The sequence below is a fragment of the Lolium rigidum genome, chromosome 5, assembly GCF_022539505.1.
Source record: "Lolium rigidum isolate FL_2022 chromosome 5, APGP_CSIRO_Lrig_0.1, whole genome shotgun sequence".
NCBI classification, from domain to species: domain Eukaryota; kingdom Viridiplantae; phylum Streptophyta; class Magnoliopsida; order Poales; family Poaceae; genus Lolium; species Lolium rigidum.
The window spans coordinates 208,830,423-208,845,339 of NC_061512.1; the positions used below are offsets into that span (position 1 = coordinate 208,830,423).

At 42.0% G+C, this 14,917-nt stretch overlaps 1 protein-coding gene and 1 long non-coding RNA gene across 3 annotated transcripts; one reads left to right on the forward strand and one right to left on the reverse strand.

Moving 5' to 3' along the window:
* Positions 1 to 1,043: 1,043 nt before the first annotated feature.
* Positions 1,044 to 3,624, reverse strand: LOC124658247. Of its 2 annotated transcripts, XR_006989090.1 has the most exons (4): positions 2,945 to 3,624; positions 1,878 to 1,992; positions 1,601 to 1,754; positions 1,044 to 1,426 (listed from the first exon to the last, which is right to left on the reverse strand). It is a non-coding gene; the product is annotated as an uncharacterized LOC124658247 (long non-coding RNA). The 2 variants fall into 2 exon arrangements; XR_006989089.1 differs by having other exon boundaries at positions 1,044 to 1,754.
* Positions 3,625 to 11,005: 7,381 nt separating this feature from the next.
* Positions 11,006 to 13,613, forward strand: LOC124653666. The gene is made up of 2 exons (XM_047192735.1): positions 11,006 to 11,118; positions 12,549 to 13,613. Exon 2 carries the CDS (start codon positions 12,557 to 12,559, stop codon positions 13,250 to 13,252), a length of 696 nt encoding a protein of 231 aa, XP_047048691.1. The 5' UTR covers positions 11,006 to 11,118; positions 12,549 to 12,556; the 3' UTR covers positions 13,253 to 13,613.
* Positions 13,614 to 14,917: the final 1,304 nt, after the last annotated feature.

The following is a 14,917-nucleotide window of genomic DNA, read 5'->3' on the forward strand; positions in this document are numbered from 1 at the left end:
GGACGGCTGACTAAAACGCCCAGCGATAACTGGACAATCAACGTGGAAGGATCCCAATCGTCGGAAGGCTGTGCCCCAGGTTGGCAGCAATTATGGGTTCATGATGCCGCTGTGATTGAGGCCGCTGCCGTGGACGAGAGTGGAGAGCCACTGGAAAAAAGCTGATTCCTCGGGCAAACGCAGAAGATCCCCACTCCCCATGACAAGCCATTCAAGGCGAGTTAACTCCCGTATGGGTCTTGTTTGTTTCTCACCCATCAACACCATGCATCTACCCAGCTATCACCAGCTCGATCGTGCAATCTGATGCAAGCGATTACTACTGTTTCCTTCCTCTCATGCTACTAGAGCCTAGAGGTAACCGTATGGTATGGCTTTGTTTCTCAAACAGAAGAAATTTCTTCAAGTAATGTACTCCCTCTGATTTGTAAGTGTCGTGACTTTAGTTTAAATTGGAGAGAATCTGTTTAATCAATTAACAAGGCCGGGCCAGCAAAACGTTTACTCTTCTTGTTTTCCACAGATGAGTAAAAGACTCGGAAAGGCATCCCAAAGAATTCACTAGCAAAAACTAACAATCCCAGTGAGTTGGGTACAAGTTTACCTACCGGCGATCCATATAGTACAATCCTGACACCAAAATAAAACCATGTCGCCGCTGTGACTGACATGAGCCTCAAACCAATTTTAAGTCTCGAGTCAGGTATATGGTCTTCCCTGTCGAGCAGTACCATGCAAGTTATGACTACACATCAATGGAAGGAGTGAATGCCGTACAGAAACGGAACCACGCAACACAAGTGTACTGCAAAGCTGTTACAGTCCCTGCATGCACGAGTACTACTTCTTCCATACTAGATTTAGATGTGCGCCTTGGCGCACGACCCCGTAGAGCTCTTGCCAATGTATATTTTATATAACGGTAATAAAAAAATACTAAAACAAAAAAATTTGAGAATTACAAAAGCTCCAGAATTAACAAACTTCGGTCTCTTAGCATTTGTACAAATCGATGATAAAATCCTATTTCAAAATCAGCATATTCATAAAGAATCAGATAACATGTGTTCAATTATGTCTTGATTGTAGCTGCTAATATGTACAACACTGGCGCAAATAGTCACATAATACAGAACGGAAATGTAGTATATATTCAGTTTCTTATCATATTTAGATATTGAAATCAACATTTGTTGTTGGAAATGAACTTGCTGGAATTCAAGGCTCTTGAAGACAACGGAAATGAACGGAAATCAACATTCATGAATGTTGGAAATCTACATTTAGGAATCGAAATGTACATTTAGGAATCGAAAACTACATTTGCCATTCCAAGCTAACACCTTATAATTAATTGCTCACACACCTTAATGCCACCCTCGATCAGGTCCTTGATTAGTCCCACGGCAATACATCAAGAGGGGATCTGCTTTCTGAAGTACGAAGCGATTGAAAATATTTCATGTATGCACACATCAAAGAGGATTCAAATTAAAAGGCGTACAATCTAATAATAGATGGGAAGAAAGCACATACTCAGGAATGAACCAATTAAATTGTATTCAACGTTTTTAGTTTGGAAGTGAAATGGGCAAATGACCTTATCCTACAACCTGAAGCGACATAACTATATCTTGTCATCCATGAGGTACAGTTCAACTTGCTACCAATATCAGTTTCACCAGATCAGTAGCCATGGACTTTAAATAAGGAACCCTTGGATATTTAGTGGGTCAAGAGGATTTTCTCAACGCCTGCGACACAAATCATACCTGCTGTCATGGACAAAGTATGACCATATAAAAAGGAAAAATGATTTCCTGAACTGTTAAGTATAAGAAAAGAGAAGAAAGATGGTGCGCCAAATTTAAATATACATTTTTAAGTTTCTTCATATAGTATCCAAGCAAAAGTATAATCATACAGCCACCTGTAAGGGGCTCTATAAATGTTTTTCTCCTGCTCTCAGCAAGCCATCACAGGTTCCATTGCCTGAACATGTACATGTTGCTCGAGTTATTCCTTAACTGAACAATGCGACCGTACAAAATAAATTTGAGAAGAAACCAAACTATGTAGAGCAAAGAAAACGTTGGGGGTCAATAGGATGACCTAAGCAGTATTTCCATTTTTAAGAAAAAGAAATCTACCATTAAAAAAAGGGGCAGATGTATTTTATAAAAGGTAGATGGTCATAACTACAACATGTCTATTGTATGTTAGTATTACTTGAGATCCAACATAGCGGTAAAAAAGGCTTTCCACTTTAAACTCTGATATCAAGTGGCAAGTGAGCCCATCTGGAAAAACTATGCGTAATGATATGTATAAAAGAATGAACTGCTCGCAGATCATTGGCACTTTCACTTGTTTGAAGGAGAATATTCATGGGTAAAAGACACTTTAAAAAATATATCAGTACTACTCTATTAAAAGACTCTTAGATCCTAAAATAGATATATTGTAATTCTGATTAGAACTAAATGTTTCAATGGAAAAACAGAATTATAAGGAAACACCACATCATGCAGATCTCTAGAAATAGAAACCAATGTAAACGGAATAGGCTCTAATGCTGCATCTAAAAACTTTATGTGTATCAGCCTACGATCACAGTACTCTGCACTATTGAGTCCACATGACCACATGTTGGAAACGCAACCACTAAGTAAAGAATATTGATTTTATTTTGAGAAGTGCACCATCCTAAATATAAACTAACATTTTCTGTCCGCAAGTTTACTCCAAATATTTCCAGAATATGAGTAGGATACAGTTAAGAAAAAACAGACAACAAAGAAAGAGGTGCATCAATACTAAACACTTGTAGCTAACCCACATGGAAGTAAATACAACTGCTTAGGAAACATAATCTCACAAACATGGAGAATATATCAGAGGAATATGATGAACAATTAAAAGGGCCTATGATTATGAGAATTACCTTTCACTAATCCGTACACATCATAATTTCTTCATTATTCTTCAAGGTATTGCAACTATTGATTCTTGAAGGGAAACGAACTAATCCTCTATTTCCATGGGCAAACGTAAGTCAGACTTTATTTATTTTTACTTAGGCTCTATCATCAGGTTGGCTCCACCCCTGCAATGTAGCATTTTACATTGACTGTCAAACTGATCAGCTACAGATTTAACCACCATAACATAGGATGACGTGAAAGATAAATGAGGCATCAGAGCTGGGTGCTCCCAAACATATTAAGAAACTAAAGAACAAAAGTCTCATCTCAGGAGCTACGCCAAAGAATTAGTAGCTTTGCAATATACCAAAATTGACAGAGAATGAAAGAACAAAGCAACACGGACACCATATCACATTTTTGTAGTGATGTAAGATGCATCTAAGAAAAAGAAGAGGTTAACATGCTTAACTGTGCTTACTTTCTATGAAATTAAACTGCATCTTCCAACTAAAAGCAGTAGAAAGCACAACAAAATATAATTAGAACAAATGTGTGCTGATACAAGCAAAAGAAGCATGCCCAGATCTTGATTTTGAAGAATATATTTAGTTCTTTCATAACTTGCCAAGCATATGGAGCTAAATAAACAAGCACACTCCAAATTACCACAGTTGAAATGCACACAACATAAAGAGAAAACTTTCATGCAGGCATAACAACCTAAATGCTCGAAATCTAAAGCATCTAGGATAGTTGCATTGGCAAATTTCGTGATATCGAAAACAATACACATTCGAGATTCATCTTAATAAACAACTGGTGGTACATCCTATGATGTGGAATCAAAGATGAAACACTTCCATTGCTAATAACAGTGGTCTTGCTCTTCTCGCAGGATATATTAATTAAGAAATTATCAAGCTGGGGCTAATTCAAATGACATACTAATTCACTAATTAACAGTGGTCGTAGAGAAACGCTAATTATCAAGCTGGGTTTCCAAGCTAATCTAAACCACCATGAGCATCTAGGATAGTTTCTTGCTAACCTGCTATATACCAATTCATCGGGCACAACGACACACTCATTGGCAGCAGGTGCAGTCCCATTGGCTGGTCTTACAAACATAGCTTATGGACACACAGTAATCTGGGCCACCATTAGTAAGTAGGATGCATTTGCTAGACGAAAAGAATTGTCGACAAATTTTAATCCTGACCCTGCGCAACCACAGTGAGGGAAGGATTTCAGGTAATCAAACCAATAATACAAGCACGAAAGATTAAACACTAGTGCTGCCAAGCGATGCGAAATAGCTGAAACAGAGCATACTCACCAAGAACGTAACCTGGACAACAGACGAACGGGAGCAGCCACAGCGAACCAACACGACAATCCCAACAAGGCGCCAAACATGCAAAGACAGAACACAGAGGCAACATAAACACGTCAGCGGGCAAGGCGAAAGGCAAAGAAATCATGGAACAGGCATCCACAAGGAAAGGAACCCCGCAAATAAAAAGACCATAAAACAATTCTCGACCCTTCTATTTGATTGTATGCGGACAACACCTCCTTCTACCATTCATTCTCGATCCTTGCATAGATGGATAGATCTCTACAAAAAGTTTCTAATTATAAAAGGTGGAATAGAGAAAGTGAAGTAACCGGCATGTTGGTTGTGTCCATATTTTCCTTCACTTCAAAAATCTGCAACAAACTTCACATATGTGTCACCAGAAATTGTGATGTGCAATAGGAAAGTCACCCGAAATAAATGCGATAACAAGCAATGCCGGTTAGATTTTGCTAGAAAGAACATATATTTAGCTCACTTTACTTTCGAAAACTGTAACCAACTATATATGGCATAGAAAAAAGCATAAAAGTGCATGTTGCTTGCATCCATATTTTCCTTCAGTTCCCATAAATTTCAGAAAATTTCAAATGTGCATCGTCAGACAGAGTGATATACAATAGATAAATCACCTGAAATAAAGGTAGAACAAGCAGTTAGATATTGAAAAAAAAATCGTTACATTGATTCACAGGATCGAAATCCATTGTTGAACTGCATCACCACACAAGTAATCAAATAGGCAGATAGCTAGGCAAGCACGCATGCATAGTACCAAGCACACAGGTCGCACACAACAAGCAACTATAAGGAGAGCATGGGTTGTTATTTGGGAAGGTACCTTGTTAGGCAATGGTAATGGTCACGGCGACAAAGTGACTCCAGGTAGTGGCGACACATCATAAGCCCCCAACACCGCACCTCCTTTTGCGGATCGCGATCCCCTCCTCCATCGAGCAGCGGCGAAGATTTTGCCGCAGTCCTCTTGCCCGGTCAAGCAATGGGGAAACTGTGAATCTACCAAATTCATTAGCAGAGAAAATTAAGAAACAACTTATGGACACATCAGTTACATATCCGAATCCATGAGTGCATTGTGACCGAACTGTTGCATCATAAAGAAATCTCACAAAGTAACATCACCTAAACAAAAACGCCTCATGGCTGGGCTAAGATGCCTTCCGCGTTGGTCTCCCATGGCCTTGTTTGCCAATTTACTTCAAGAAGCGGGTGTAGAACAAATGAAAGAAGAACAGAAATTAACATGGGTCATTCAATCTAGAGATCACGGATGGAGAAATCTAGGACGATGTTACATGAACCTATCTAGCTGCAACAGCGGCCTCACACCGCTGCATCACCTCAGTCCGCATCTTCCCTGCTTGCTCCCCATGCCGAGCTCTACCCGGATGCTGCAAACCTCGGGGATGGAAACAACAGGACAACAAATGAGCTGAGCCAAGGAGGTCAAACTGAAAGGCTAAAATGCAGCCGTAAGAGCATCTGAAATTGAAGCACGGGAAAGAGAAAGCAGAGATAAAGCAATACCTGAACGTACAACTCTGATTGTCTAGGCACGCGGTGCCTATATGATTGTTAGCTGAACATGTTAAGGTAGCTCTTGAGCATGTGTACTATCGCGCCACTTCAATCATCGTGTTCAAGTAGTAGTCTGACAGGTAGCTCCAGAACGTGGTTGCTCGAAAATCACAAACCAAATCGATCGCCACGCGCACGCATTAGTAATTTATCGCATCCATGCAGATCACGTATATATTTGTGTAGTAATGCAACCAAGAAAAGAAAAAGGCAAAGGCGGAGCATAAACCCGAACTCGGAGAACGATGCTCAATTAGCTTCTCCTTCCAAGTCTGAAATCAACACGACATGTAAGCCAAGCTTGCTCAATCTATCACTGATACAGTCACCAAGCAACATATTCTGCAATCAACAGAATCGTAAGATATGGCATGCTATAGGCATCAGACTGGCATACTATAGGCATCAGACTAAACTGAACTGAATTGGGAAAAAAAAACTACCTATCATCATAGGGCTGTGTTCTGGGACTGGCAACTGTGATTGTACCTTGTAGTGAAATTCTAATATGTGGTATAAATTAAACAAAGGTAGTTAAAAATACATCTTAGTCTTTAGTTCCTTGCAATGATGTGGTCCTATCTAAACATATAGTTGTAGCCTATTTGGGAAAGCGGTGTTAAATAAACTGAAAAGTAAGAAAGAAATATTTCATGCGGTTTAGGAGCATAAAGAGAAAACAATGCCACATACAGGCAAGGTTTCCTCACATTCCAGAATGCTGCTGTAAGTTGTTAAAAAGCAATGGAGGGGAGCTGAATGAATTAGAGCCAGTGGATGACTAAAAAGTAGAGGTGTAGCAAAATAGTAGTTGTGGTGTAATAGAAATAAAAGTACACAAAACTAATGCAGAATTGAGCATATTCATATGTAAACCTGGAAAATTTAACGCGAATAAGCTGAAGCAGCACAAAGTTAGAGTTTTGCCAAAATCTAGAACTCATCTAAATATGCAGTTTGATTAGGTGGATCGAAATCCTAAAAATAAGTAAAATGCATGACAGTTTAGTGGACCATACTCTAAAACAGAGTATATTTTTATTGTAATGGCAACATGCTTTTATCATCTCGTATAAAATTGTAGGTACTTGTAGAATGATATTGGAGTAATATGCTTGACTTGTATACGGTATGCAAACCTTGAGCATATTATACCACCAGAAGTCATTAGAGTACAAATTAGGGTATCAAATACTTGACGAAACTGCAGGACATGCATAAGAGCAGTGAGACCGCCATGGATTAAGGATAAATATAATGTATGAAGCATGAATACCAAAAAATAAGATTCAAAAAGATGATTGTAACTAAAATGAGAAGAATCAGAACTCATTCCATGTTTCTATTAAAATTGCATTTTTTCATGGTTTCGGTACCTCCTACCGCCACTTTCCAGAACAGTCCAAGCAATCATCTCTTCACAGTCCTTTAAGAAGTCTCCATCGTAAGGTAGAAATCAAAAAAGGGAGATATGTGAGCCTATCTATGAACAAAAAGAACCTAAAAATCCCACAATATTGTATCAGTAATGTTCTCTTATCTTTTTTACTATGACTGTCTAGACAATACTCAATAAGAGACATCAGAAATTAGATTCAATGATAAAAAACGAAATTAAACAAAGTACCAACAACTTGATTTACTATAGACTTGGGATAAATTTAAGAAAAAAAACGAAATTCTAAACAACACTTACAGGTATTTTGTCAAGCACCTTGTAGGCATAGATAAAGTGAGACCTGCACAAACAAAAATGAGGATACGTAGGGATTGGAGAAAGAGAGAAACATGCAAAAAGATAAGGATCTATGGGGATAGGGAGGGAGGGAGGGACAAACATGTGGCGGTCGGCGTTCATGCAGTTCCTCTGGGCTGAACTTCGGCTGTTGCTGCTGAGGCAGACGCGATGGGGAGGAGGAGATGTGCACGAGGTAGCGGCCAGGATGGGGGCGCAAGGGAGATAGGAGGAGAAGGAACCCGTCGACCTCCAGCTGCTACTGCTGAGGCATCCGTGAAGGGGAGGAGGAGATGCGCGCAGCGGCAGGGATGGGGGCATGAGGGAGAGGAGGAGAAGAACCAGACAGGATGGGGGAGAAGTGGAAGGAAGGGGAGGCCACGCTCCTCAGCGCCCTCGCGCTGTCGGCCCCGCGCGCGCATCTTCCCGGGCCGCACCACCTCCAGCTGAGCCCCGTCCGCCATCGACGTCAACCCAATCGCAGAGGGCATGGCGAGGTGAAGCACCGCTACAGCCCACGCTCCTCCGCGCCCTCCCGCCGCCGGCGACCACGCGCATCTTCCCGGCAGTTGCTGCTCCATCTGATGCTGCTCGCCCCTGCTGGTTCGGCGAGGGGATGCGGCGGCCGTGGATCGCGTGGTGGAGACTGGCCTAGGGTTTCTAGGGGAGAGAAATGGGACTGGGGATTGGGGGAGAGGATGGGATCGGCGATTGGGTGGGCGGCGGACCCCTATGCCCATGATGACATGCCCGACCGAAGCTGCCTCTCTCGCAGCGACCGACGAGTGGACCTGAACAATGGTGGGTCCCACAAGCAGCCTCAGCCGGGTAACACACGACAATTGCACGGATTTATCTAGCCGGTGGACCAGCAGGAGAGCAGCGCGAGTGGAGATCTTTTCACGCGCGAGTGCGACGCGGCCGACCGAACCCAACCTCACCCGCAGCTACTGACGGGCGGGCCCAAACGATGGTGGGACCCTTGAGCAGCCTGAGGCGGGTAGGATACGTCTGTTGCATGGCTTTATCTAGCAGATTCTGAGCCAACAATGAACGGCCGAGATTAGCTGATGGAAAGATCTAACGGCTCACGTGCGAGGATCGCTGTGAAGCCCCCATGGGGGGGCAGCTATTATACCTTCAGATACACGTTTATTAGGTATAATACCCACTTAGAGAAAAAATTAACCATTAATTTAATCAATAAAATATTATAAGATATATGCTACTACCAAACAAACCTTATGAGTCTGGAGGCTTAAATTCTAAAACCTGGCGAAAATCATTAAGGACAAAGAAATTTATCCGTACCAACTACTGGCATACATATGAATTGGACCTAGCTACAGCCGAGAACTTGTAGTCCCAGGGGGAAACTACCACAAACCATCATGGAATCGAAGTGGAGGCGGTGGAATCGATGGAGATGACTCCGGGGGTCAATCCCCATCCCAGCAGGGTGCCGGAACAGAAACTTCTGACCCCCGAAACTTGTCTGGACGATGGTGACGGTGACGGAACTTTTCGTGGACGGAGGCTGGATTGTTCAGGGTTTTCGCGTTGGAGGCAATTTATAGGCGGAAGGGCGAGGTCGGTGGGCGCCAGGTGGCCCCACACCACCCCTAGGCGCGGGCTAAGGCCAGGTCGCGCCTAGGGTTGGTCTGGCCGGCTCCTGGCCCCCTTCGTCTCTCCTCTGGACTCCGTCTTCGTTTCAGTCAAATAGCAACTTTGGCTTTTGTTTCGTCCAATTCCGAGAATATTTCCTGTACACCTTTTCTGAAATACAAAACAACAGATAACAGGGAACTTGCACTGTGGCATCTTCTTAATAGGTTAGTTCCGGAAAATGAATAAAAGTGTCACGAAGTGTAAATAAAACATATTGAATTGGTGTAAAACAAGCATGGAGCATCAAAAATTATAGATACGTTTGCGACGTATCATGTCGCTCGCACCTCGTGGCCCCTCTCGCGTGATTCTTCCGCTCACGGCCTTTCTTCGAGTGAAAAACTAATCCGATATGTTTCCCTTGAATTGTTGCGATACAGAAAGTTCTGAAACAAATAAAATACGAAAAGGGAGGTTTATGCCTCCTAGGAATTAAATACCAAAGAACGGGATTTTGTAGGAAAGTCCTGAAAATTATTTAAAAATGCATAAATAATAATGTATGAAGGCAAATAACAATGAAAACTAACCCTATATGTAGCAATAATGATGATGCAAAATGCACGTATCTGAAGGTTGTTTGCCCCTTTTTCGACACTACCATGGTGGTGGCGGAGGAAGGTTAGAATTGTAATTTTACTTCTAGCAAGGGATCCATGTTTGTCTCATGTGATGACCATATGTGTCATTTCTGTAAATAGATTGTCTAATAAAAAAGCACTGAGAAGACACCCCAAAAATCCTCCATAGAGGATGTCTTTTACAGCCATCCCTAATATTTGCAGTGTAGTACTACCTACATTTAGCTTTCTAGTAATACTTATATTTTGGAACGGAGTAACAAAATAGAAACTCCCCAGCGCCACGAACAGTTGCCGGTTGAGCAAGAAAAGAAAAGAACACGCTATTCCAGGTTCCCCTATATGCCGCTCGCGTGCATGCAAGAGGGAGTAACGCACACACGCAACGGCTCCCCCTGGCTCGCTCCTATGGGGCCGGCCCAACGCCCATGAACGGCTATTTTCAAATTTTTTCATATTAATTTTACTTTTTGAAAAAGCTCTAGATTTGAAACTTTGAATATTTTGGAAAAAGTTCGTATCTGAAAAAAGTTTGGATTACAAAAATGTTTAAATTTTAAAACTGTTCAAATTTTCAAATTGTTCAAAGTTGAAAAATGTTCAAATTGAACAACTGTTCAACTTTTAAAAAGGTTTAAATTTGAAAAATATTCAAAAGTGTAAAATATTTAAATGTGAAAATGTTCAATTTGAAAATGTTCAATTAAAAAAATATTCAAAATTTCAATTTTAAAAAAGATAGAATGAGGGAAGAGCCAAAAAACGAAAAAAAAAATAACTAAAAAAAATCCTAAAACCAGAATACCAAAGACACTTGGGCCGCCACCCGATGCTCTGGCACGCTTGCGGGTGTTAATACACCCGGCAGCGGGCCGATAAATAGGGCTTTATGCTATTCCAGTGATCTGCCGGCCTATCACAGCTGCCCACTGGATCACGAGCTGCCCGGTACGTGATCTCAATGGCCCATGATGCCACGGTACTGGGCCGTGGGCCGTGGGAGGTTCTGACGGGCCCTTCTCGTCTCCCACGTCGCTCCAGAGGTCAAAGCCACTACCACCACCACCACCACCAAGGCCCTAACCACCACATCGCAGCCGAGCCGACCGGCTCAAAAGCGCCACCACCGCGCGCCGGAGCTCCAACCAAATTCCCAGACGCTCCATCTCCACCCTCCTCCCCGGAGGCCACACCTCCTCCCCCTCGCCGCCCCCGCCGACGAGCCTTTCCTCTCCGCCCCGACGAATCGAGGTCAGTTTTCGAATCTCCCCGGCTGTGCTTGAATCCGCCCTTTTCTCTCCCCCGCTGCCTACCGCCCGCCTTTACATATACCGTCAAAGTTTTTCCTGTTGCCGATTGTAGATGAAACCCTAGCCTCCCTCTTTGTCAGCGTCGCCAGTCGATCTGCTTCGGCCGAACCAAGGGACCCGTCGCATCTAGTGTTTCTTTTCTTTTTCAAACGGGCGTCCTGTTTCTTGCAGATGCGTTATGTGAGGTTTCCTCAGGTTTAGATTTTAGGGTGCTGTTTTTATCCCCCAATGTCCAACAACGTGCTTATATTTGACACCCTGAACTACCCATGTACTACAAACTGTAAATTAGAGGGTTTTAGGATTTATTTTTTACACTATGTTCCTGATGTTGTTAGCCATGTAGATTTCATACTACTAGTAAATTTCATCTTTTAGAAGAGAGGTGTCAGGTGGGATCCGGCAAAGATCCTGCTTCTAATTCATCTTGTCATTTCTAGTTCAAAATTTAGGGCTAAATTTAAACTACAAATGTCTGGATGAACTAAAAGTTGGGACTTTGGCGGGATCCCGTTTGCATCTCTAAGCCTATTTCCTTACTGTATGATTTTGAGTTTACTCTTTGCTGTCCCCGTACCTACAAGTTCCAGCGCATTCACATATATATATATCGATCATTTAGACCTGCTGAACTGGGTGAATGTGTGAGGGAATTGATTGTTATCTTATACTTATATTTGGTCTGGTTATAATTTCACATCTCCAATAACAATCACATGTATCGTAGTTATCTTTCTCTCGGACTGCTAGGAACATGAAAGCTGCCCTTTTACAATCTTTATGTGGTAACCACAGTTGCAAATTTATATCTGTTGCAAAGAGGCCAAGTACATCTGATACTCTGTTTAATTCTCTGGTAAATCTTATAGTTTGCGTACAATATCCAGCTGAACTTGTGCTGACTAAAGCAAATGATTCAAGTTTTAGCGGCAACTTGCTCCCTTAATTGTCATCAACATATATATGCTGCTGGATTTCTTGTAACAGTTCGAGATTCTTGTTAACTTGAGAATGAACGTAAAACATGTGTGATAGGTGAATTAGCTTGAATCACACTGTGTAAGAAAAATATCAGGGTATAACAGCAAAAGTGGGTGGCGTCAGCCATTTAATGTCTTCACGGCATCTTGTGTTTCCCTTTCATATATCAACCAGCAAGCAGACTCTAGTTCCTCTTTTTTACATCAATGTCTAGCTCCTTTTCTTTATAAGAATGAAGCAAAAGTGAAACTTTAAAAATACCCTTTCAAAAGATCCTACAGTCAGCTGGTTCCTTTGATTTTTATTTGTGCACTGGACAATGTGTATTTTCTTGTATTAGATTGTGTAAGACCTAAATATACTGAGCACGTTTATATTGCTTTCTTGCAGTCTTCGAGATGGCAAAAACTTCAAGGAACATGAAATATTCGTCTCGTGAGCTCAGGTCAACACGTCATTTGAGGCCCTCCAGCCATTGTAGTTTCAAGAGAGTTGCTAGCCAGGTGCCAACATTAGCAGCAACAGAGAAATGTGCGTGGAAAGATGCGATCTGCCCAGTTTGCATTGAATGCCCACATGATGCTGTGCTCCTACTCTGTTCATCTCATGACAAAGGCTGCCGTCCATATGTATGTGGAACCGACTTCCTTCACTCAAATTGTCTTGAGCAGCTAATGGAGTCATGCAGAAGCCCAGGAAGCTGTGATGATCCAGGTTCAGTAGAGCTCAAATGCCCGCTTTGCCGTGGTGAGGTTAAGGGATATACACTTGTTGAGCCTGCCCGGGAGCAGCTGAACCGAAACAGGAGGAGCTGCATGCAAGACGGCTGCTCATACATCGGTTCATACAGACAACTCTGCAAGCATACACGAAAGAAGCATCCTTCGGCGAAGCCTCGTGCTGTAGACCCTCTACATACTTACAAATGGAGGCGACTTTTATTCAGAACCTCAGTGGAAGATATGATCTGCGCGACCAGTTCGACGCTCCTCCAAAGGTTATTGTCTCTCATGTTGCAGTATGAGGAGCTCATGTCTACTCGTTGGCCTGGAGATGATCACATTGGTGCTACCTTCAACTTTGCTGGTCTGTAATCTCTCAGTCGCTTGCTGAAACTTGAGAATTTGGCGTGCTGTTATTGTTAGTGCAACCCTTGCTTGATTCCATGGCTTGGTCACTGTGGATACAGAAGTTGAGACCTCAGGAAGTATTAGTCACCTATCTTCAGAAGAAACATAAAAGGTTTTGAGGGATTTAACTGTCTTGACGAAGTGTGGAATAGCTTGAAGTTTGTTGAAAGTTTATGTCATCCCATTTTGTATTGTGTGATGCACTGCTCTCGTGCATCCATGTTGCATTGTATGACATAACAGTTTCTTCTGAAATATGCAACTCAACTTGGCCTAGTCTTCTACTTTCTAAGAAAATGCCCATATACACTTACTTTTTAGTTATCTTTATCTTGACATGAAATAAACTACGTACCTTATTAAAAGTGAAATAAAGTTTGGGATCATCTCACTACCAAGTTCGTTATGTCCACCTGAACCAAGCTTCTATATAACATTCCACAAGATCGATTGGCATAACGGGCACCTGATGATTCCGATTCAACTTATTGTTTGTAATCCTTTTTTTTTTGTTTCCATGAACATGGGCATATAATTATCGGCTGATAAGGCCAAAATTTGGGAAAATATGGAGTTATGAGAGATGGTTTTGTATGTAGACAGATGTAATTATATATGTAAAATTTGATTGAATTTTGTGGGATGCATCTTCTACTCCTGATCAATGAGTCTGATGAACAGCCGAGAACCTGGGGACAAGATGGGAATGAGGCTTAAATGCTTGCTTGACAGGGCCGGTGCTGGTTTTTGCTTGTACTGGATCCTGCTGATCCAGTTGCAATAGTCCCTTTCTGAACATTCTGTAATTCGTAAAACTGCACTTTGTGGCGCTTTTAGAACTGTTTTTCCTCCTCAAATTCGTTTCGGCAGCACATAGGTGCCTGATCCTGTTATCTGATGATTGTTGGAATGTTGGTAGTGGTTTCGGCAGCACAAAGTCGCATGGACAAACTAAGTAGACAAATGTGAACATTGATGCTGACTAGCAACCATTTACGTGCAAATGCACTGCAGGCGTTCAAATATATGTTGCACGAAATATGTATAAACGTTTTCACCTAGAGAAGGCAACAATAGGAGCACCAACCTGGTAGAATTATTAGAGTAGCTATGCAATGAAAAATGTGATTCATGTGCGAGTGATTTGGGATACATGGTTCCAACTTACTTTATCATCCAGTTGTTTCTTTGCTTGTGAATGTTCTGAATTGATTGGATCTAAGATAAACTACATATTATCTGACAACTTGTCGGGTATCCTATACTGAGTATTTTTTAGGGTATTATACGGAGTATCTTTGAAGCTAAATTCCGAACCCACTGTTCCTCATAAACTCTGATCAGCCTGGTCCCAGCATCTATGTTTAAAAGAAGTTGAGATCATAGCCATTGGCCTTTGTCACGGCACCATGCTCTGTGCCCACTGGAGAATCATACAGCGCACACTGAAAGCTAGTGATTTCGCCAACTTCGGTTAGATGTGCTACCAGTTTCCGCATAGATTCGGATTCTCCAGCTCAGTTCTGACTGAACTTTCGCCTGTCTGTTTCTCGAAAAAAAAACTGAACTTTGGCCTCAGCCTGCATCCAGCGAAGGACGCACAAAGACCACTCAGCAATGAACAAAAAA

Excerpts from the sequence above, each read along its gene's own strand:
- LOC124653666 (XM_047192735.1), top strand. The coding sequence starts at position 12,557 with ATGGCAAAAACTTCAAGGAACATGAAATATTCGTCTCGTGAGCTCAGG.